Source organism: Anolis sagrei, chromosome 3, assembly GCF_037176765.1.
Source record: "Anolis sagrei isolate rAnoSag1 chromosome 3, rAnoSag1.mat, whole genome shotgun sequence".
NCBI lineage: Eukaryota > Metazoa > Chordata > Lepidosauria > Squamata > Dactyloidae > Anolis > Anolis sagrei.
In genome coordinates, this window is record NC_090023.1 from 136604057 (window position 1) to 136627777 (window position 23721).

The 23721-nt window shown below is 37.5% G+C and overlaps 1 protein-coding gene across 2 annotated transcripts in view; it reads right to left on the reverse strand.

Annotated features, from left to right (window-relative positions):
- The window catches only part of TDRD3 (tudor domain containing 3), an 82177-nt gene that overhangs the window by 20393 nt on the left and 38063 nt on the right, over nt 1-23721 (reverse strand). For both annotated transcript variants that reach the window (XR_009631069.2, XM_060769385.2), the window contains exons 7-12: nt 21277-21426; nt 19825-19962; nt 19255-19411; nt 15572-15697; nt 10595-11418; nt 9026-9151 (exon numbers count right to left, since the gene is read on the reverse strand). Coding sequence is in view for 1 of the 2 variants with exons in the window: in XM_060769385.2 (XP_060625368.2) it covers nt 9026-9151; nt 10595-11418; nt 15572-15697; nt 19255-19411; nt 19825-19962; nt 21277-21426 (1521 nt within the window). In the remaining variant the exon portion in view is untranslated. The remainder of the gene's footprint in view (nt 1-9025; nt 9152-10594; nt 11419-15571; nt 15698-19254; nt 19412-19824; nt 19963-21276; nt 21427-23721) is intronic.

Genomic DNA, 23721 nt, shown 5'->3' on the forward strand with positions numbered 1-23721 from the left:
ATTTACCATTTCAGAAGAAGCACATTTTAAACATGTCTCAGATTTGAATTTCAATTTTTGTGCTGTTATGAAACAAAGGAGCAGGACAAATTAATGTCTACTGATAATGTCTACAACATTTAAACTCCAGGATTTCAGGGTGTTTTTTGTTTCTGTTTTTAACTGGTCAGCAATAGACTTTAAAATGGGCTGTTTAAAACATTGTGTAAAAATAATCTTTTGACTATGTGTATATAGTGTATATGAAATACAGATGAATTTGGTTTTGACATGGTTGCTAACTTCATGATCTCATTATTTGTGTGTGTGTGTGTGTGTGCGTATGTATGCAAATATTCCAAAAACATCTAAAAAATCCAACAGCTGAAACACTTTTGGTCCCAATCATTTTGCATAAGTGAGATTCAACCCAAGAGGTGTTTGAAAGCGAGGCCATTACTATAAAGCAGGCTCATTATTTATGGGATAGAAAACTACGCTGAATCTAAGATCTTATTTAAACAAACGTATATTCCACTGAATGTACATTTTAATTCTATTTCCATTAAGCCTAAAGCTAGAAAAGGAAGAAGGACCAAGCTTCTGAACTGTGCATTGGCCCAGGGAGGCTTTCCTCCAGAACAGTGGTTCCCAACCTTTTTCTGACCAGGGACCACTTGACCAGGGACCACTTTGCCTAGGGATCACTCTCCAACATTAGTACCAAAAGAGTTACCAATCAGTTTTTGATCAACTATAAATTAGGTTGGGTTATTTGGGGTGCTGATTCAAAAAATTGAATCAAATAGACCATATCAGTTCTAGTTACTGATACAGAACATATGCCATCCACTAGACATCATCTGCTCGCCCACAGAAAACCATATTTAATAAGCCTCGGCACTATATGAAGATTTCGCGAGACCAGTTGCTCTTGCTGCAACGGTGTAGTAGTAACGGTGAGGCTGTGGACCATATTTTAGTTCTTGCGGACCAATGGTGGTCCATGGACCACAGGTTGGGAACCACTGCTCCAGAATCAAGCAGAGAATTCAAGTGGGCCATCTGCATTTTTTAACGAAAGTACCATTATGCTAAACTCGTTCGCTAAATGAAAATGTCTCTGTATACATTAAAATAATTCAGTAAATTTGGAATGCTGTCTTCTCATTCCTCCTCTTTTTACACATGAATAAAAATTACCTTTGCCTGCAATTACATATACGGAATCATGAATAATGGTAACGTATGAAGTTAAGACAACCTTTTTCCGCCTGTAATTTTTTTCCATTTTCTAAATCCATGGAATTAAAAACAGAAGTCTAAACAAGAGGCTACTGAGTTGCAAAACCAAAAAATTCTGAGAAGCTGGTACTGTTTTCTTTTTTCCCAAAAACAAATGGTGTTATATTGGTTCCATTCATTCTTGTGTATGACGTGATTGCAAATGATACATTCAAAAATTCAGAGTTATTAATTAGTATCTAACTTCCTGATCATCCTGTGATAAGTTTGGAGACTTTTCTTTCAAACTTTTTTCAACAATGGAAAACATTGTTACTGTAGACAAGTCATGCTGTTGTTTTCTTTGCTTTACAGATTCTGCAAATATGGTTTGTTTCCTCCATTCTTGGAATGTTGAAAGCAAGGTGACAAGTCTTTTCCTAAGTTAATAGGAACTTCTGAACTTATTATTGGTGTTTATTTTCAATTTACTTTATTTTCTATTATTTCCTTTAGTAGCAAAAACTAGTTGTATTTCCATTTTTTTATCATGTTAGAAGGGACTTGTGCAAGTAGCTTCTGTTGTGAGAGAATTGGCCATCTACAGAGACATTGCCCAGAGTACGCCCGGATGTGTTACCATCCTGCTAGAGCTGACAGATGGGAATTCACTCTGTCTCATGGATTCAAACTGGCAACCTTCAGGTCAGCAACCCAACCTTCAGGGCAGCAGTCAAGCTGGCACCATCTTGTTCTATATTTAGCACTAATTACTGTTGCTTTTAAATTTCATATATTTTTATATACAAATTATACAATATACAAGAAATTGGCTTTTAGAAATTGCTATACAAGAAAAAGCCTTTATTAGTATACTGAAGGATGACTTTTATCCTTTTTATTTAAATTTATGTTGTTCATGGTTTTAATTTTATGGACAGTTTAACATGTTTTTACTGCCTTGGTTCCAAGATTTAGAAAGATGAAGTATAAATACAATACAAAATGAGATATTATTTTCTTTATCACTTTACCGCATAGTAGGTGGAGACATTCAACAAGTTTTTTCCAGCGCATCCATATGCTTGAACAGCAACACACTTCACCATGGCTTTAGTCCCAATATTCTAGGGTTGTTGTTTTTTAAAAAATGTGGAATATATTTAATTTCAACACACCCAACATCTTCTGATCCAGACCAGCTGCCAGCTTTAAACATGAATAATATGACTATGTAAAACAAGAGAGTTGAGGGGAGACAGTTCCTCCTTCCTTTTCAATTGACACAGCTCAACAGTTAAATTCAGAAAAAAATGTTTAAATATTCAGTAATCTGTTATGAACAAATGAGGGGCATCTTCTGGCTTTGCTTTCCATATGTGATCGGAAACTTTTTCAAGGTCCACAACTCCTGGAGCCCTCACATGTAGAAAATGGAAGGTAACAATGAAAGGATATGGAGCTAGTATGTTCCCCTGTTGAATTTCCTTAAGAGTACAATATGATTGATTGAAAATTTATTTAGTTACTTCTGCCCTAGGAATAAATTGAAATCTTTTCCCAGAAAATAAAGAACAATTCAAGGTTTTTGTGAAAAGAAGGCAGGTAGTGACATGGTGCTGCTATCATAATATTTAACCAATAATGAGTACAAATTCAGGTGCCTACTTCAGATCATGATATAATGAAATAACTGAATCTTTCAAGTTTTGTGAAAGCTCACAATATTACTTGCACTTTGTGTGGAATGGATGATGTTGGTATAAAAACAAAGTAGAAATCAATACTGTTGTGCATTTAATGAATGAATAAAACTATTTATAGTGTATCTTAAGTATATAGTAATTTCTACATTATTTTTGGATAGTTACATTTGTATGCAAAATTATAAGAAATGTAACTGCAGATATTAAAACCCCTGCCTGACTTACCAGGCAGGGATGCTGCAGCGCCATGCGCTTCCCTACATCTCCAATTTTGGGAGGAAGCTTCTTCCTCCCACTGGGTTCAGCTCTGCATATGCTGAAGCACACGGAACTGACAGCTAATCAGGGCAAGCCACTCCTGAACTGTTTTAGGTTCACAGCTTCCTTTGTGTTTCATAAAAAAAAAAAATCTCCTTTGGGTTGATGACAACTTGGGAGTTTGAAATGTAGGAAAACTGACGCTCTTGCCTCCTACAGAGTTCAAGAGGATTTTAAAATGTAAAAAATACATAGGGGATTGGGAAAATAGGTGTGGCATCCCAAGACTTTAGAGGAACAGGTTCAGATCCCAGAATCCTGGACATTACATATCCAATTTGATTATTACTTAGCCCTTTCCTACACTTCCATTTTGCTTGATGAGGAAATTTGGGGTTTCAAAAGCTTTAAGCTTTAGTCTTAATAAAAATATTATTGCACTATGGCAGTGGTTCTCAACCTGTTGGTCCCCAGATGTTTTGGTTTTGGTTTTCAACTCCCAGAAATCCTAACAGCTGGGAAACTGGCTGGATTTCTGGGAACTGCAGACAAAAACACCTGGGGACCCACAGGTTGAGAACCACTGCACTATGGAGTTTGGAATTTCTCTGAAGGTCAATATGGTTACACACAATTCCCCTTGTACTGAGTACGAAGCAGCAATTACTACTAGACTGGTTTGCTTTTAATGTTCTATTTGCATTCAATCCATTTAATAAGTAGCACGGAAGCACATCCAGGGGTTGTCACTAGATACACATTAATAAAGAACCACATTTGATTACTAACTTCCTGGCAAGTGTATATGCTTGATATGTGACCTCCAAACACAAAAGTTATTGCTTCCACACTATGCATTGCTTAATCAGGCACCTAAAAATATTAAGATGTCAAAGTGTATCAAAGTCTCCGGTATACATATCTTCAAATGGCAACACAGACCTGTAAGGAGAAACACATATCCCTCCAAAGATTACTGGACTATAACTACCTTAACTCTTCACCACTGGCTTTTCTGGCTAGGGCTGATGGCCACTGCACTTGAACATATTGAAAGATTATATGGACAGATGTCTAAAATCTGCAGAGCTGTGATGGATCAACAGATGTTCATATCTCTATTAGGATTCTGTGAGAGCTACTATTCAGTTGTTCATCTTGTCATTAATACATTCTCAGAAGATATAAGCAGCACTATACTTGGCATAACAAACTCTCTTAAAAGAATGTGCTGATAGCATACAATCCTTGTACGGGTTAATAGGTAGGGGAAAAGAAGCAGAGAGCATGTTACCTTTTTCTTCCTTATCTGACAATAAAGTTAATTTCATGAGATCTCATTTAAAGCAGACATCTGCCTTAATAAAGAACTCCTGCTCCTCATTTGGGATCATGACTATTCTGATTTTGCAACCCATCTTCCACACCACAGGACCATATTAACTGAACTCTTTTCAGGACTTAAGAATTTTAATATCATCTTTCTTAACTGGGAAGAGAACAGATAGAGATTGCTGGATGCGAGTATAAATGAGCATGTGAAAAAGAAAAATCCACACTCCGGCATTTCTGAGATGCAGAAGGCATCTCATTCCTGCCTCTGCTATCAAATGAGAGAATGTGTGTCAGGTGGTGAAATTGAGGATACACCTGTGTCATCACAACCTTCGAGAAATATTTGTTATCAGAAATAGAGCATCCCACTACTTATTTGGCAACTGATAACTCAATTTGAGATCACAGTGAGACAGTGTCTTAATATATATTTACCTGGCAACCAACCTGTAGCAATTTAAATTTTGTTGTTTCTTTTTCTTCAAGATGCAGAGAAGAGCCTTACTGGTTATCATTTCATTTTCACTAGCTGAGTAGCAAGAGTCTCCTTACCAATTTACAGTTATTCACATGGTTTAGAGACCCTAAGGGAAGAAAAATATCCTAACAAATTTGATTATTTGTGTGCCAGCACACACCTGACCCAACAAACACTGAAAGAAACTTTGTTCATACAGACAAAGACTGGAGAGCTAGTGCCAATTACCACTATTTTCTGATAGTACTGGCATATTAAACTTAGGTGAGATGACTTTGCATAAAGGTTTTTGAAAACACTAAGCACTGATGTGTCCAGTGAGTATGCCTAACTTAAAGTGTTTGGTGTGTTTGTTCTCAGACACATGTAACTCCTGTAGGGCAGTGATGAAACCCAATATATCTGACCTATACATGACATGAAGTTCGACTACATCCTAGAAAATGTGCCAAAAGCCTTTGAAATGCATTGGAGCTTCTTTGGTAAACATGCTGATGTCTGAAGGGTTCTGTGAAGTTAGAATGTTTGAAATTAGTGGTGAATGACAGAGTCGCACATTTGCTAAGATGGCACTCACTACTGCCAATACTTCAGAGGGATTAGTAGAGTCATGGCAATTAAAAAAATTACACATCTTAACAAAAAAATTGGTGTCTTGCCTTTTAGGCCTGTTCCTGGGGTAATTTGGGACACTGCTTCAGAAACTGCATTGGACAGGCCACATCAGCTGTAGTTTCTTAGATACGATTGTCTTGTTTTTCTGTGGGCAAGCAGATGGTGACTGGTATATGCCATATGTTATGTATCTCAAAAACTAGAGCTAACAGGTGGAAACTGTGCCATTTTTGGAATCAACAGGTCAAATATACCCAAAAACAGGTCTAACATTTGAGGCACCAAAATGTGTTGGCCAGTGTTATGAAACAACTAAATTTTAACCAGATGGGAGTTGAGCTCTTCATCTAGAAATAAAGTTAAATGCTACCAGAGGACTATGGCGCACACAAATGTATGAAAAAAGCAGTAAGGACACTATGCTGACAACAAAATTAGATACTGAAAATTGTACAGATATTTACAATAATAATATTCCTGAAAATTGAGAAAAACGTAACACTTTAGGTTAAAGAGTTTTTTGTGTTTATTTTACATTTCTACAACACAGACTTAATTCAGTCTGAAGGCTCTGAACAATACATGCTTTTAAGTTTTATCTTAAATGTTGCAAAAGAAATTAATAATTTATTCTGATGGCATTTAATTTGGGGCTGATTCGTTGCAAACATATTCATTTATTCTGTGATCATTGCTACATTTAGCAAAACCATGTATTACATACACAAGTGTACATATCTATTGTCAAGCAAAACTTTCAAACAATCCTTGAAAGGACAATCTTTTTGTTGTCTACAGTTTGTAGCGAAACATCTGCATGTCTACATAATAGGTGTTCACTGGTAAATTTATTGTTTTAGGAAAGATACCAAATTCATGTAGCCCTTTCATTTACTTAAAATATAATTGAGAAGCATTACTACAGTGATACCACCTTCCTTTATTTCTTTACCAGATGCTTTGATATTAGTAAATGGATATTATATTGTCTACCATGACACAAGTAATATGGTGAAGAATGTTGAGTTAGGACCGTACCAAGATTTCACCTGTACAACTACCAAACTACCTTAGTGAAATGTTATTAACATAGAAATTATTAAATTGTAAAGCAGCCAAGCAGAAGAGAGAGAAAAATGTCATTTTAAAAGACACCTCCAGATGCAGTTACCAAAACCTGGTAAAAAAATGCTGAAGATGATTGATCACATCCTGGAGAGAACATGGTGAATACCAAATGCATCTCAAGCATCATTCACACACTCCCATTACTCAAGTTCAGCAAACTGCAAGTGTAATTTATCCTCAATTTAAATATATGTACTATGTGAAGATGCATTATATATAATTTAAAGAAAGAGAACTGGCAACACTAGCATTCTTCCTCCGATAAAGCACACAACCCGTAACCTCCTGGGCACAATGGGTAAATCTGCCTGTCTCTCAACAGTCCACCTATGATCATTTTGAAAGAGCCTACAGAATTTCTGCCTTTTCTCATTTCTGTCCCTATATTTTCATCTGTGGTTTGCTGAGACTGTTAAGTCTGCATGGTATCAGGATAGAACTGATTTGCTTGCGGCCACTGCAACAGAAAAATAGCAATGCACATGATGTTCCTTAGAGCAACAGGTAATAAAGACTGGCCAAGCCTACAATCTTGCCAACTAATGCAAAAATCAAAACAAATCTTTGATGTATCAATACAAATGGATGGATGATTCTCTAATCCCTCTACTTCCTCTATTAGAAATGTGATAATAGAATTATTTCCCCAGCATTTCTTAACTTCTGAAAAAACTAATCATATTCTTGATCAGCATCACAATGAATTCTTAAGCCAGGTGACAATTGTAACACTATTCCTACCCACAAGAGCCATGGAAGTTTTAATGTCTGCCATAATGTGTCCTAGAACTTCTACTGCCTTGCTCGGAAGCTCTGAAATTTGCACTATAGGCTACAAACCACGACAAGTCCCATTCCGAGATGCAGAAGAGGACATGTGTTGCAGTATTCAGGGTCTAAATATCTATCTTAGTGTTAGATGGAGCTCTCTTATCAGACCATTATAGTTCTGACATATACATTGGGAAGACTCCAAGCGACACTGCAGCAGAAACAGTGGCATTCCACATTGGGCTGGAGAGTCCGAAGGCCAAGATGAAAAGAACATGAAAAGAGCATAGTAGGAAAGAGGAAGATGTGGCTCCAAAGTCTATACCCTCTTTCAAACTACAGAAAACCAATGAAGAGAAAGCAGAAGCAGGACAAACAGCACGTCAAAATCCTCTGCTGTTGGGAATATGTTTGAAGCACTGAAAATAAAACTTGAATGCTTATCAGTAGCACAAAGATACATAGCAAAAGTTCTGGTAATTACTACCTATTGCTGTAATAAGTCAGTAAAGGTATGAATTAATTTAATCAATTTTAAGGTGTCTACTTGCAAGTCAAAAATTAATGCAAAAAGAGCAAAAAGCAGCACTTCAAAATTAAAATACATAAGAGCCTATTTGACAGTTCACTTCTTTGTATGCCATTAACAATGATAATTACGAAATGTCATCGTAGACAAGACAGCCAATTACACAGCCTCCATAAAATTGAATTAAAAGCCATGAGTGATAGCCAATGGTGCCAAGTTGTGTGTATAAGGCATACCCCCTTTGTCTCCTAAAACCTGTTTAATGATTTGGGGTGGGTTGTGCAAAGTGTCCTAATCTTTGCTGGATACAACCCAATAATTTTAAGAGAAGATCCTTGTGTGTGTGTATATATGTATGTATGTATGTATGTATGTATGTGTGTGTATACACACACACACACTACATTTCATGTCTTTTTTATTAGGTAATACTTTGCACTTCTCAATGAACTGTGTATAAGAGTTTGGAATGGTGTATTTTATAAAGTAACTTAAGTCTGCATGATATTTTACCTATTGAATATGTTTATGTAATGTTATATGTGTTAAAGGAAGGATCACATGTAAAACAATGATGGAAACAGTTCTCATTTTAGCCATACATACATACATACATAGATTAAAACCGCTTTGGAATTCAAATCTTATCATTTTCTGAACAGAAAACCACACAAAAGCCACTGATCAGAACTCTTAATGTGGCAAAGAAAAAAAATTAAAATTGTATCAATGGTTCATATAAATATTAGTTTGCTAGTGATTCAAGAATATATTGCCCCAACAATTTAAATATTTTATTACATGAGTATAAGACCACATGCTTCTTTAAGGCATTGTTATGGATGGATTTGTAATGAAGGAGGTCTTAATCAGTTCTAGAATTCTCTTCTTCAGGCTTTTACTTGAAAACCCTCTGCACGATTACCAGTCATCTGTTTATGGCTTCATTGTTCGTAAGAACTATGTACTTTATCTCTTTGTATACAATTTATTATCACGTACCCAGGTGTCAGCTTGAATGGGCCTGATGTTGCTTAGTAACACCTCTTCATAGTTTCCATAATCACAGAACTTCACAACTGCAGTTGTCCCAGAGGAATGAAGAGCTTCGATCTCAGCCCGATAAAACTGGGGTGGAAAAAAACACATACTTTCAAAACTTTAGATGACTTCAATTTGCAATCAACTATCTAAGAGGCCCATCATATTGACAAATACAACAATGCCGGCATATTTGAAAGGCCCTATTTTCATTTCAGAAAATTCATTAAGTTCATTAAGATCTGATTGAGAGGTCCTTCTCTCTGTCTCACAACCCTCACAGATACCGTATTTACGGTATAATCAGTATAATGTGAAATCAATTATAATGTGCACCTCAATTTTGAAGGTGTGCATTGCAAAAAAGAAAAAAAAAGATAAAAACAGTTGTCGAATGGAATATGCGGCTTCCCCTGCCTGTTGGCCATTCTTCTGCCTGTATCGGAATTAACTATGTGCAAGGAGAAGCTGTGCCTCTCTATCAGGCTGAAGCTGGCAAACTCACTTAGACTCAGCCTGATGGATGGACAGCAGCTTCCCAACTAAGGCCTCTTTCACAAGACCTCCAAAACCTCATGAATGAAGTCAGTTGAGTTGGTCAGATTTGGCCTGATGGAGGGGCGCAAGCGAGTTTACATGTGTGATTCTAAAGTACCACAAAACCTAATGTGCACCTCACTTTGGGCTATGTAATTTAGCAAAAAATTCACTAGTTGTTGGTAAGAAATCAGACTTTCTTTTCTTGCACCCAGTGTTATATGAGAATAAAATTTGTGAGGTTCTAAAGGATTTCATACATTCAAATAATATGTGAAGATGAAGTTAAAAAAAGAAGCAAGGGAGGATTAAATATTGAGATGGTAAGAAGGCAAGGAGATGTCTTGCCAAAGGTATGCCAGGGCACATAAACTATGAGCATCTGTCCAATGAAAGAAATCTATAGCAAAAGTATGGGGAAGTCAGTTATTTTCTTGCCCTATTTTGAAGAGCTGTCTTCCAGAACTCTTGTTGCAGCCTAATCATGCTGTTATTCCAATGAGAAATGGAAGTGAGGCTGCATACTGGGGGACAACTTTGGCCACCTATGATCTCAAGCATCAAATTTTGAGGAAAAAAATGGTATATGGTTAGCAGACGTGGCTGCATCTCCATCTTTTGAGATCACTTCTGACAGCAAAACATTCAGTGTGATATTACTTGTACGAGTCTCATGCTCTGATCTGCCCTTATCACCAAAGCAAAATCCATTGCTTTTAAGAACTGTAGCAACTGCTTTTTTTTTTAAAGGAAAGTATTCAGTAGCATAAATATTACAATACATTGCTTACTTTCACACATCTCATCTTCAGAGAATTATTTATTTTTCACAGCAGGATAGGAACAAGCATTCAATCACCTACATCCTAGGTAACAAGCATTAGTCACTGTTTCTTCTCCCCAAAGTTACTGTCACATTTTATAGTAGGAAAAAAACAAAACAGTTTGCTCTCTAAATACAGTGAAGAGTTGTTTCAGATGTGGTGGACATACCTTGTTGTCTTCCCAGTAAAGAGCAAAACATTCGTCTCCAGGTTGCCAGCTTTTTCCATACTCTCCTGAATTAGATGGTTCCAAGATCTTCTCTGGTTTGATAGGCCCAGACCTTTTTCTGGGCACAATGTCATAGCACATTTTAACATCAAAAGGTGTGGCTGCATTTGCTGCAGGCATTTTAATAGGTCCAACTCTTCTTCCTTTCTGAAAATGTTCCAAATCCCCATTTGGTACAGAGCTAAAACGATCAGTTCTAGCAGGGTTTTGGTAATCTATGTTCACACCAAAGTGCTGCTCATTTTTTAAGGTGGCAAACGTTTCATTTCCAAGCACTGGCGTTTTCCTGTCGTATATATTTTCAGGATGGTGTACCTGTGTTTCCCTATGTGTTTGCTTCTGGTTATTGTTGTCAGCTGGATCTTGACTAGAAGAGTTCTCCATAAGCGACACTTTTCCTTGCCTGTTTTGTACAGGATTGTCCCGTCTCTTGAAATGGAAGTCACCGGGATGAACAGGTGTTGGATATGCAAGATCTTTTCGTGGGTAAAGTCTATCACACTTGCTTCTCTCTTCGGTCCACTGATCTGGGCCCAAAGAGTTTTGCCTTTCAGATGGTCTGGCTCTCAATAATCCACTTCCATCTGTGACATGCCTTGAATTTTGACTATCTCTCTGAAAACGTGGTGGCTTCTCATTTCTTGGCTGTCTATTTTCGTTTCGAGGAACATGCCTTTGATGGTTATACATTTTTATGCCATTTTGCTCAGTATTTAGTACTCTGTGTTGTCCCTGCTGCTGAAATGGCATCTGTAGCTTTGGTTCTAAAAAAAAGATAACAAAAACACATATTAGTGGCACAACTAATTGGAATTTCTTGTTTACTGTAGAGATGATACATGGGGATTAACTTTGTGTGTGTGTGTGTGTGTGTAAAGATTTTTATCCTGCTGCTAAACAAAAGCTTCCAGGGTACTAAAAACAAATATTTAAAATTCAGTATTTAACCTACTTGAAATAATGCTTTCTAACAAATCGATAAAAACAACTATATGGAATTTTCATCCCTAATACTCCATTTCATACAAAGGAGGTCAGATAGCTCTATCTCTGTTTATCAACTCTGTGCAAAGACACTTTTCTTCTATGATGTATGCAAAAAAAATTAGTAGCCAATTTATAATATGCATACACAAAAATTAATCTGATTTTCCCCAATAAAATTCATTCTTACTGGACTGAGGCTATCTGTTTGCAAGATTTTAAATTTATAGCATTGCACAGCTTTGACACTTCCATCTCTGTATTTTTTTACCTGCAACTCCACTGAATTTTATGTGGAAGTGTTGTCTTTCAGCTGCTATTTAATTTGGCTGATCTCTCTAAAGTACCTTACTAATTTAGAGTGAAAGCTGACAAAAACCTTTGTTTGAGCTATTTTATTTTGAGTCCACCTTGAGGGAGGCAGGTCAGTGGTTGGTGCACCTCAGCTATTCTGTCACATCAGACTATTTGTATTTGACAGTAATTTTTAACTCTGAAAGCTGCCATCCATTAAATAAACATTGATTTTATTAATGATCACGAGCCAGTGTTTCCACCCCAGCAAATGTCTGTGGCTTCCTTTATAGAAAAAGAGGTTAGTTTGGCGTCATTGTTTCAAGGTCACAGATTTATAAGAGCCTAAGTGGATAAAATGATTGACTGACAGCTTAAAAGGGAAATGCCTGTCATCTTAAAGCTACCTAGAAGAAGACAAAAGCTTCCCTGTCTTGCAATTAAGTCAAAGAATGGAGCATTTTCCAGGCCATTTTCTCCAACTTTTACCATAATAGCTGAGGAGATGTCTAGCTGCGTGACAAAACAGCATGTCTTGCTCCAAAATGTCAAATTAGGTTTTGTTACAACTTTCCAGCAAAAAAGTGTTGAGCCTTTCGAGAGTTTCAGCTAATGGCCTAAGGGAGAAAGAATAATATAAAGAGAAGCGGGGAGGGGTACTTATCTGTTTGCTTAATGTTGTAAAAGAGACTGCTGACCAGCTTCTAGTCATGTTAAACTAGAACGCAAAGCCTATTAACTTGTCATTTTGTAACAAACCATGAAGACTACATCATTTCACCACTTTTTAAAAATGTAGATAATAATCTTCTAGTCCTTGAATTAAAATTACTTGCAGAATTTCCTCTCTTTTTGTTTCTTTGGTAGGGCTGGGGAAGCTAAAATACAAATCAAATGACAGCTACAGAATATAAACTTGTGCTCAATCACAGCAAGGCAAAGGTGTTTACATTTTGCCAATTCAGGCACCAGAAAGCTCTATTATGTACAGAAGTAATTTGGGAGGGGGGGATGAAAAACCTACAGAATAGATGCTACGAAATGAGAATAATAGGTATTAGATTTATTTTTCAGAACAGTTTCTCAAGCCTTGATACTTGATTTTTGTTGCCTTTGTCTTCTCCAGAGATGGTAAAATTAATGATAGGTATAGGGCTTTTTCTTGTAAGTTGGTATAGGGCTTTTTCTTATAAGTTTTCTTGTCATATAAGTTGATATCATATATAAATTGAAGACAGGTTCTGGGGTCAAAGTTATGGATTTTGATATGCTCTATGGAGAAGCCGATGGTCATTCCACAGAAAGGAAAAAAGTCAGCACAGCCTGAAGGCTCGATTTGCCCCTGGCTGTTGCTACTATTTTCCCACCCAAAAAGGGCAGAAGCTCCAGTCATTGTTTAATGATGAGTAATACAGGAACTGTAATCCAGAATCTGGAGTAGTGGTTTTCAACCTAGAAGTCCCCAGGTATTTTGACCTACAACTCCCAGAAATCCCAGCCAGTTTACCAACTGTTAGGATTTCTGGGAGTTGAAGGCCAAAACATCTGGGGACCCACAGGTTGAGAACCACTGATCTGGAGGGTCACATAAAATGGCATAGTGAGCCTTGAATTTCACACGTGCTCTAGCTGATCCTTCATAGAAGATTGTGCCACTGCAGAAATGTACATCTTTAAAGGCTTCAAACATTGTGTATCACTTACCTTTTGACTATCCAGTAGCTAACCCCTTATTTTATGATTAGCAGCCCCCCTGTGCTCAATAAGACAGGTTACAAATTATGTACATGTGCAATTATTTCTTGAGCCACAACTGGTATGCTTAGTACTTCAATATCTGCATTTATTAGCATTCCTTGACTGGCATACCAGGCAAACTTCTGCTGCAAAAGAACCATTGTGCTAGCGTTGAAACTATCACCAAGGTCACACTCTCCTTCTATTATAAAGTGGAGGGTAGCCTGATAAATCTATATTCTGCTTGCAATAAACTTTGGCATATAGTATTTGATTTTGCCGTAGTTTCCCAAGCTTCTACATCATCATTTCCTTGGACATTCAGCAACTAGGACCCCCTATTGGCAGTCCAGTATAGGATGTGCTAATTCAGCAATATTTGCCACAGCCCAAAAATTGTATCACTGCATCACTGAGTTATTTCATTCACAATGACCACCCAAATAGCGGAACTAGGGAAATGCCAGAATTTCTGTATTTTTAATAGCTGTATATGAAGATAGAATTGTGGCATGATTTTTTTCATGCAAACTTCATCTGATGGAACTCCCTCTTCCTTAGAAATATTTAAAGTACAGGAAATCTTTTACCTATTGCACATGACAACCCCACGGAAACTTGTCTCTTTTTTCTGTTGTATTTCATTGGATGCTTCCATGTTTTCATTTTGCTACTTCCATTTGGCATGGGCTAAAAATACTGAAATTGGAAACCCAGACGTTAGCTGTCTTCTTCATCTCATTTAATTATTTTGTGTCCTCAACAGAGGATTTTATCTGGAATTCTTCAAAAGCTCCAAAAGTAAATTGGAGAAAATGTAACCAGTTATCCTAAGTATTGTTGTTGTTTATTTGTTCAGTCACTTCCAAGTCTTCATGACTCCATGGACCAGCCCACAACAGAGCTTCCTGTCAGCTGTGGCCACCCCCAGCTCCTTCAAGGTCAAGCCAGTCACTTCAAGGATACCATCCATTCATCTTGCCCTTGGTCAGCCTCTCTTCCCTTTTCCTTCCATTTTCCCCAGCATTTTTATCTTCTCCAAGTTTTCCTGTCTTCTCATTATGTGGCCAAACAACTTCATCTTTGCCTCTGTGATCCTTTCCTCCAGTGAGCAGTCGGGCATTGTTTCCTGGAGTATGGACTGGTTGGATCTTCTTGTGGTCCAAGGCACTCTCAGAATTTTCCTCCAACACCACAGTTCAAAGACATCTATCTTCCTTCACTCAGCCTTCCTTATGGTCCAGCTCTCACATCCATAGGTTACTATCGGGAGTACCATTGCTTTAAATATGTGGATCTCCATTGCCAGTGTGATGTCTCTACTCTTCACTATTTTATCGAGTGGTTATTGCTCTCCTCCCAAGAAGTAAACATCTTCTGATTTCCTGGCTGCAGTCTGTGTCTGCAGTAATCTTTGCGCCTAGAAATACAAAGTCTGTCACTCCCTCCATGTTTTCTCCCTCTATTTGCCAGTTATCTATCAGTCCGGTTGCCATAGTCTTGGGGTTTTTTGGGGTTTTTTAATGTTTAACCGTAGCCCAGCTTTTGCACTTTCTTCTTTCACCTTGATTAGAAGGCTCCTAAGTATGTGTCAGGTCAAATGAGACAGCATGATTCTCTTGCAACATTTTTATGGATGACATGTCAAGCCTACTAACACTTAAATTGTTGATCAAATTTTCATTCATACAAAAAACAAAGATCACCTGGAAATTATTTGAACACTTTACACTAATATTTGAGAAATGAATTAGATTTATTATTATTAAGTGAATAATATGGAATCATGAGGACAGCAGTTTTAAGAATGGACCAATCCTTTCATGAGATCTTATCCATGTAAGAGGAAGATGCACAGCTAGGGTTCTCTTGTAAAAGTAACAACAAAGACTTTCAACAAACCTTCTACTGCAAGAGTACCCATTTTAGACTCCAGGAAATCAAACAATGTGCTTGGAGCAGATGGCCTGGCATTTCCCAGTTCTTCTTCATCTTCAGATCGTATTCGGCCTCTGCCTTTTCCTTTCCCTGGAAAGGAAAAATACAACATATTTAAATATAGCACTTTTAATCCTGTACCCATTACTCTGGCCTGGCCCAGTTTTATAGTGTTTTGATGTATTGTTTATTGCATGTCGTTAATATTGCTTTAACTGTTTTTAATTTGCTTTGGTTTTGTATTGTTATGTTGTGTTTGAGGCCTTGCCCCTTGTAAGCCACATTGAATCCTTCGGGAGATGCTAGTGGGGTACAAATAAAGTTAATAAATAATAATAATAATAATAATAATAATAATAATAATAATAAATATAGACAAACAAATTACACCTACGTACCAAATTATTCCAAATGTATAGTGGGGATATCATGCTCCTTTGGTACACTCTTATCAAAGTTATGAAATGCCTAAAACATTACTAGATCTCATGCCATATCAGAACTCTATGGCATTATTCCCAGTATTATTATCTGAAAGTTATTCTCCTGGCCAAAAACCTATTTAAATAACTGTGGCTACATTTTGTCTTTATGACACTTTAAGTGAACTCTTCATTTTATGTCCATTAAAATCGGTGAACTATTTATCTCATACACACACAGACAGACACACATGCACACAATAGCAAAACTGTTATTTCAGCAGAATAGCAATACAATATTATCTAAAATTTACAAAATGAAGAAAAAATCTTGTACATATAGAAATGAGAGTGAATGTGATCTCCAGCAACAGGTCCTTTATTTGAGTCTGATTCCTTCCCATTATAAAAATGAAGCAGGGAATTAACAGAGAATATTCATACAACAATCGAAGTATAGCTAACAACTAACAAATAGGAAATAAGGTCATAACACACCAGCTTACTGTAAAAGAAGCAACTCATATTCAATAAACCAGAATGCAACTAAGAAACTGGTGATTGACATTAATACTGAAATAACTTCTCTCTTATTCTTCCCTCTACAAACCAGTTATGTTTACAAAACATATGTAAGGTACTGCTCTTTCATGTTTTAGATAATAAACAAATACATTTTAAATTGAGAATTTAGGACACCTTCTGTTTAAATCATGTTTGCGTGCATCTATTTATAAAATATCAAAAGAAATGAAGGACCTAAATAAAATGTAGTGCTGGTGGAGTGAAAAGTCCCAGGTATAAAACAACACTGATTGCATTCCCTTCCTCATGATGGCTCTGGCAGGTGCTTTGTGGCTGACCAGTAGGTCCGCTGAAGTGTTGATTCTTCTTAAAAACACATCAGCAGCTTGGAGGAAAGAGTGCGTCCTCCAAAAGCTTAATTGGCCACATAGTCTGTGTCCCCCTGTTAGAGATAAGCATGTGCGACACAACATCATCCTTCTGCAGGAGAAGGTGTTTGTGTGTGTGTGTGTGTGTGTGGGGGGGGGGGGGCTTTTGTGCAAAGAGGTACAATTCGCCGGCTGGTACAAGTTCCAATCATAAGAGTTGCACAACCACAATGGCATAATAGAATATGTGAGAAAAGCTGGGCAGATATGAAACACAGGGTCAATGATACAATCCATCATTATCCATACCTCACCTCCCTGCACATTCTCTTTTCCATTTTTATCCCCTTTTCATATTTCTCCTTCATTCATTCCTTTAATAATCTTTTCCATGTTCCACTTGTCCCAGACTATCCTTCTCATTTGCCCCTCTTTGTTAACTGACTTCTAGTTTCTTCCACCTATGACAATTTCATGAATGAGAGATCCCAAGTCACTCTATCAACTGCCCTGTGCATGTCTTGCAGGCTCAGGGCCATGGCTTTCTTCGTTTTGTCTATCTTCTTGGAGTGTGGTCTTCCTCTTTTCCTGCTGTCCTTCACTTTACCAAGAATTATCATCTTGCTTTAAAGCCATCTCTTCTCATGATATGGCAATGCATGATAGCCTCCGTTTAGTCATCTTGGCTTGACTTGGAGGGAGGGCTCTTCCAGAAAGGCCCTATATCCCAGGATCGGATCCTAGGATTTCTGCTTTATATGAGTCCACACTGCCAGATAATCTGGGATAAACAGAAAACCTGGGATCAGATCCTGGGATATAGGGCCTGTCTGGAAGGACCTGGAGAGTCAGGGATTATTTGTCTTTTTAGTAGTCCACATTCTCCACAGAACTCTTCTCCAACCCTACTTATCAAATGAATTGATTTTCTTCCTGTCAGATTTTTTTCACTGTCCAACTTTCACAACTATAAATAGAAACAAAGGAAATAATGGCATGCTTCAACCTAACTTTAGTTTTCAGTGATATATCTTTACACTTCAGGACTTTTCCTAGGTCTTCCAATATTTGCCTTTTCAAATCATAAACTTCCGATTCCTTAACTGCAGTCTCAACTCTGATTATTTAGCCAAGGAATGGATCATCTTGAACTATTGAAATATCTTCCTTGTCTAACTTAGAAGTTATACAAATCAATCTTATTTTAAAGAATTTCATAAACTGAAATCAAGACTATCTTCCCTCACACATCTCACACACAGTTAGGTCAGCAACTCACTATCAGTCTTCACCACCAGACCTACAAATCACTTAAAATATGTTAGAACTTATATTTGTGATATATTGTATTCCGTACTCCAACACAGACACAATAGAAAGAAGCTGCCTCATACAGAGTTGAATTATTGGTATAGCTATTATAGTACTGTCGGCTGATTGGCAACAGCTAAGGTTTTAAACAGGATTCTTCTTTAACCCTAGAGCAGTGGTTCTCCACCTGTGGGTCCCCAGTGTTTTGGTCTACAACTCCGAGAAATCCCAGCCAGTTTACCAGCTGTTATAATTACTGGGAGTTGAAGGCCAAAACATCTGGGGACCCATAGATTGAGAACCACTGCCCTAGAGGTTGAGAACTGAACCCAAGACCACCGGTATGTACAGAGCCATTGCCCTTCCCTATATATATATATATATATATATATATATATATATATATGCCTCGAAATGGCCTTTGAAAAATTAGGAAGTCACCTCCCAACTTACTTTCTGTTGCAAAAAAGGCTTTCTCAGGCCCAAAATGGCACAAGTGGAAGCAAAACAACAGAATACTCCCATGTTTCTAAAGCAGACACCCAAGTTTGTGGAAAATGTGGCCCTCCAGAGTTTCCTGGAGATTAATGTGACCTTCTACCCTCTCAGTTGTCCACTCCTGCTCTAACCAATGAGTGGCCTTTTTACCTACTAAGGTGACATTCTTCTGGGATAACGTGCACGTTGTCATCTGTCCCCTTATTCCAAATGCTCTTCTTTCTCTCTTTAGGTCACCCATTTCTATTTTTCAACTTCTGTCTAATGAGCAGGGGATGGACAGATCACTCTTGACATATGCTGAAACAGACAACTCCTCAATTTTTGCTTTAGCTCTTCCTTCTCTACCTTTTAGTCTCTTTCTGCTGGGGGGGGGGGGGACATGTTTAAACCCATTGACAGCAACAGCAAGTAATGATTTTGTGAACCATTTGCAGAGAAAATTGCCAATATTTTTGAGCTGCAGTTCAGAGTAATTTGTCCTGATGCAAATGCTTCTGTAAGATAGCCTTTCCAGTCATACCTCTAATGGGAGGCCCTTGAACAGTCATTTGCTTATTGCTGTTCAGAAGAAAATTTAATGAAGCTTCAAGGTTGTTGCTATTATCCATTAATGCCTGCCTTGCTGCTTCCTTGCTAAAACCCATTTCTGTGATGTGTTTCAGAGCCTTTTCATCAACCTGTCAGAGAGAGAAGAACAAAAGTCAATCACAAAATACAACTGAATCAAGAATTAGTTTTAAATGAATATTAATAGTAAATGAAAAGATAAATTAATTTGCATACAAATGGCAATAGAAGCGTACTTCATTGAACTATTACTAATGCAAGCATATATGGCTGAAATATGGTTAATTTTTTAATAAAAATCAAACTAAACAGTTGTCAGAAGTTTCGCTGCTTCCTTGCTAAAACCCATTTCTGTGATGTTTTGGGGGGGTTGTACAATCCTTTTAAAAGTCTACCATAGCAATAGCCAGAACGAAGCTGAAAAAAGCAATCTCTGTTCCTCTACACAAACATAAGAATGGTATTGAGAATCTTTAATCTTTGTAGAAAACAGTGTTTCAAATTTGGAGATCCCAAGCCTTACCAGTTCTCGATAGACACCTTCATTTTTCCCCTCAGGTTTCATCTTCTCTCTTTGGAAGACTTCTCTGCTTCGATTCCCTCCTGCATTTGCACTGAGATTGCTTCGCGTACTGCTACCTCCTCCTCCAAATGTCTTGGTCTTTATTAGAGAAGAGAAATGTGTTTTAGTGTCACACCTGTTTAGTTCTATACATATAAATGGAAAATTCAGCCTGAAAATGTATTTTTTGACATATTTGGGAGAAAGGCTGTAAATAACAGTAAAATGCCATAAAATGAAATACAGAAGCTTAGAATTATTGAAGGAATAAATTAATTAGAAACAGTAATGAAGTAACAGTACATACTACACAGGTAAATTCAGTTTGAATCAATATAGCTTTCGATCACTGTATCTTGATTAACAAAACTAGTTTTCTTCATACAATTTGACATGTGTTCTTTCTGATATATTCCATCTAAGAGGCCAGGTGACACACACTGTCTAAACAACACATCTTAAGAGTATGTTGTTGAAGGGTTTCATGACCAGAATCACTGGGTTGCTGTGAATTTTCCGAGCTGTATGGCCATGTTCCAGAAGCATTCTCTCCTGATGTTTCGCCCACATCTATGGCAGGTATCCTCAGAGGTTGTGAGGTGGAAAACTAGGCAACTGAGGTTTATAAATCTGTGGAATGTCCCTGGACATTCCAGATATATAAACCTCACAGACCTGCCATATATGTGGGTGAAATGTCAGGACAGAATGGTTCTGGAATATGGCCACACAGCCCGGAAAACTCACAGCAACCCAACATATCTTAGAGCTAACAAGACATTGTCTATGGCCCCATTTACACTGCTACATAATGCAGTCTGAATCTGCACCATATGGCCAGTGTAGGTTCATATAAAGCAATTCAACTGCATTGAACTGCATTATATGTGTCTACACCAACCATATAATTCATTCAAACTGCATTATATGGCAGTGTAGATGAAGCACATACATACACTACAATCTTTGAAGTTTTTTTTAGCTGATGCGTGAGTATGTGTACATAACCTGAATAATTAAATCATCTTCCCATTTTCCCTTAGGAAAAGAAGTACTGGTATTGAGGGAAAATTAAAGACATTTTTCAAGAACAAATACAGCTGTTTTTATTCATTTAAATGACAAAATACCACATATGTATAAACACAATATATTTGTGTACATTTAAAGTACTGGATGTTCTCCTTTTCTGTCATTCCTAATACCAAACTCCCAAACTACATTAGAAACACTTTCCTTTCCCTGGATAATTTACCTCATTGGACCATAGCCGCTAACTTCACATCTCTTCCTTCACACTAATAGAGGAAAATGCAGCTATAGACATAACCTTTCATTACGGCTCCTTCCTAGATTAAAACAACAATAAAAACCACAAGAACCTCCAATACTGATACAACCATTTATTCTAACCTCTTTGCTTTTTGCTACTTCGGCAATAGCAGCTGTTCGTTGTTTTTCAAATTCATCATTGTCTCCAGCAGGCTTAGCCACACTTGTCACTTGCAGAGTTTTTCTCCGATCCAGCTCCCTGCTGTCCACTTGCAGCTGCGATGCACATCTCTAAAAATGGGGAAGTAGTTTTAAAATACTTGCCAGAAACTTATAAAAGTTGGATTTTAACTCAATACTATGCAGTTCACAGAACCAGAACACTTTGGAAGCCCAAACAGCCCAATTAGTCCATGTTTCTTTCACCTTCTGATTAAAATTATTTACCTCTTGGATTGACAAAGATGAATGGCAAAAACCATAACAAACTGGGTATTTTTTCATGACTACAAACACACATGACGATTACAAGTTGCTCAACCTCCACTATAAGGAAGGTAATGATGAGAAGTAGACACCGGCTTCCAATTGGGGTATTTAGCTACTTCTGAATTCTGAGAGGACACTTTTCAGTCTTTTTTCTGCTGTTTCTATTGTCCAAAAATTGCCCACAGAGGAGAAAGAATATTCTTTCTGTGCCAGACTGCTTGTTAAATTTGGGGCAGATGGGAGGTGTGATTTATGTGGTTTACTCTTTGCTGGTATCTTTGCCTGTAGCAGAATCTATAAACTTGTTCATTGTCATTTAATTGATTGCAAAACAATGACCAAGACATGTGTGTTGGAATTCAACTGCTTCCTACACAAGTTTATGGTTCTCATCAAGAAAATAGACAGGCAGATGAGTTAGTTGGCAGGGAAAGCCCTTCCCCCAATATATCTGAAAAAGCCATAGGAACATTCACAGTTAAATACATTCTCTGTTCTTTCTATACAAGGCAAGGAACAAGGGAGAGAACAAGATGATTGATTCTGGGTTGTATAAGGCACTGGAGAATTCTTTGCTCAAAATCTGCTTCAGCAGATGCCAAACCAGAGACCTTTAGAGCTGTAAGAAAGATGACCCTGTGCTGCCACCCCAGAGGTTTCTTCACTGGATGCCATAGACATGACAGAGAAGATACCATCTTATCTGCACGGAAAATACAAAAAGTAACCTGCAGACAATGCACTCTACAATGTATAGTATATGGAACTTGGGAAAAGAGGATTTTTAAGTTGTCTAAATTCTGCCCCTAGCTTGGATGAAAATGTTCACCTGAATAGCTGTTTTCAATTAAAGCTGATTCTTCTAAGAAGGCAATATAATTCATTCTTGGAAATTTGCATGGATTAACATGCATGGATTAACATTTGAGAAAAAAGAAGATCCAGTGAACCACAACATTTTCACTGTTGGGGATATAGCGGGGCAACTGTACTGGGAGTATTTTTTTTTTTAAATAATGATTGGAGTGGAGGCGCAATTTGCCCTCACAAGGTTCATAAGGATATCCAATTAATGTTTCCAACACCCAATCATGTTATTAGATGAGGAAATATATATTCCTTTTTTGGAAGGCAAGAGCTGTATGGGAGGATTAAGAAGCCACCCGAAATCAAGGTGGATCTGTAATTTGAAAAAACAAAACAAAACAAAAACAAAATAGTAAAAGCTTAGCCACCTGGAAAAGAAAATAACAACATATGAGACTTCCTCTATGAGGAGTGCAGACAGAGGAAAAGAGAAGGACTATATCTTTCAGCCAAGGCAAGAAGAGAATGAATGTCAGCAGCTCATATGAGAGGCTTGTCAGAAATATTAAAAAGTAACTAGGTATTTTTAACTACAAAAATGTGAGTCAAGCACTGAAAGGGTTAAATGAATGCAATGACTCAGCAAAAGCTGCAGTTCTATCTAAGCAGGTGTGCCTGTAGCTTCGTAGCCATCGGTCAGAGGTAAATAAACCTTAGTGGGAGAAAGGCCTTCGTCTGTGGAAGAAAGGCCTAACGGTGTGAGGTAGGCCTTCGTCTGTGAGAGAAGCCTCTGTGTGAGGTAGGCCTTATGTCTCTGAGAAGCTTTGGTGAAAGACGCTCCAGGTTGAAGGCCTCGTGTATAAAGTCTCATGTGTAAAGCTCCAGTATAAAGGCTGCTGTGTGTAAAAGGCTACTGCGGGAAGCGCCAGTGTAAGTTTGTTATGAGAGGAGGCTCTATGAGAGCAAAGCTGTTTATCTGCATGAGGAAGAAGCCCAGCATGGAAGCAAATAAGTATAAAGGACTTTATTTGTGTTGTGGAAACCTTGTTATTGTAAATAGTGCAACTATATTATTTCAATACAAATTCTTTTTATCATTTTGGGCTACTGGTGCTGGTTCACACTGCTGCTGATAAGTTACTGTGTTGTGCATTTATGAGGATGGTCTTTTGTTAATAAGCCCATTTGCTCAATAAGACTCTGGTATTGAAGTAGGACTCTGTGGTATTTTTGTTGTGAAAAACCACAAACAGATGTGACAGTGGAATTTCAAACTGTGTCATGCTCTAA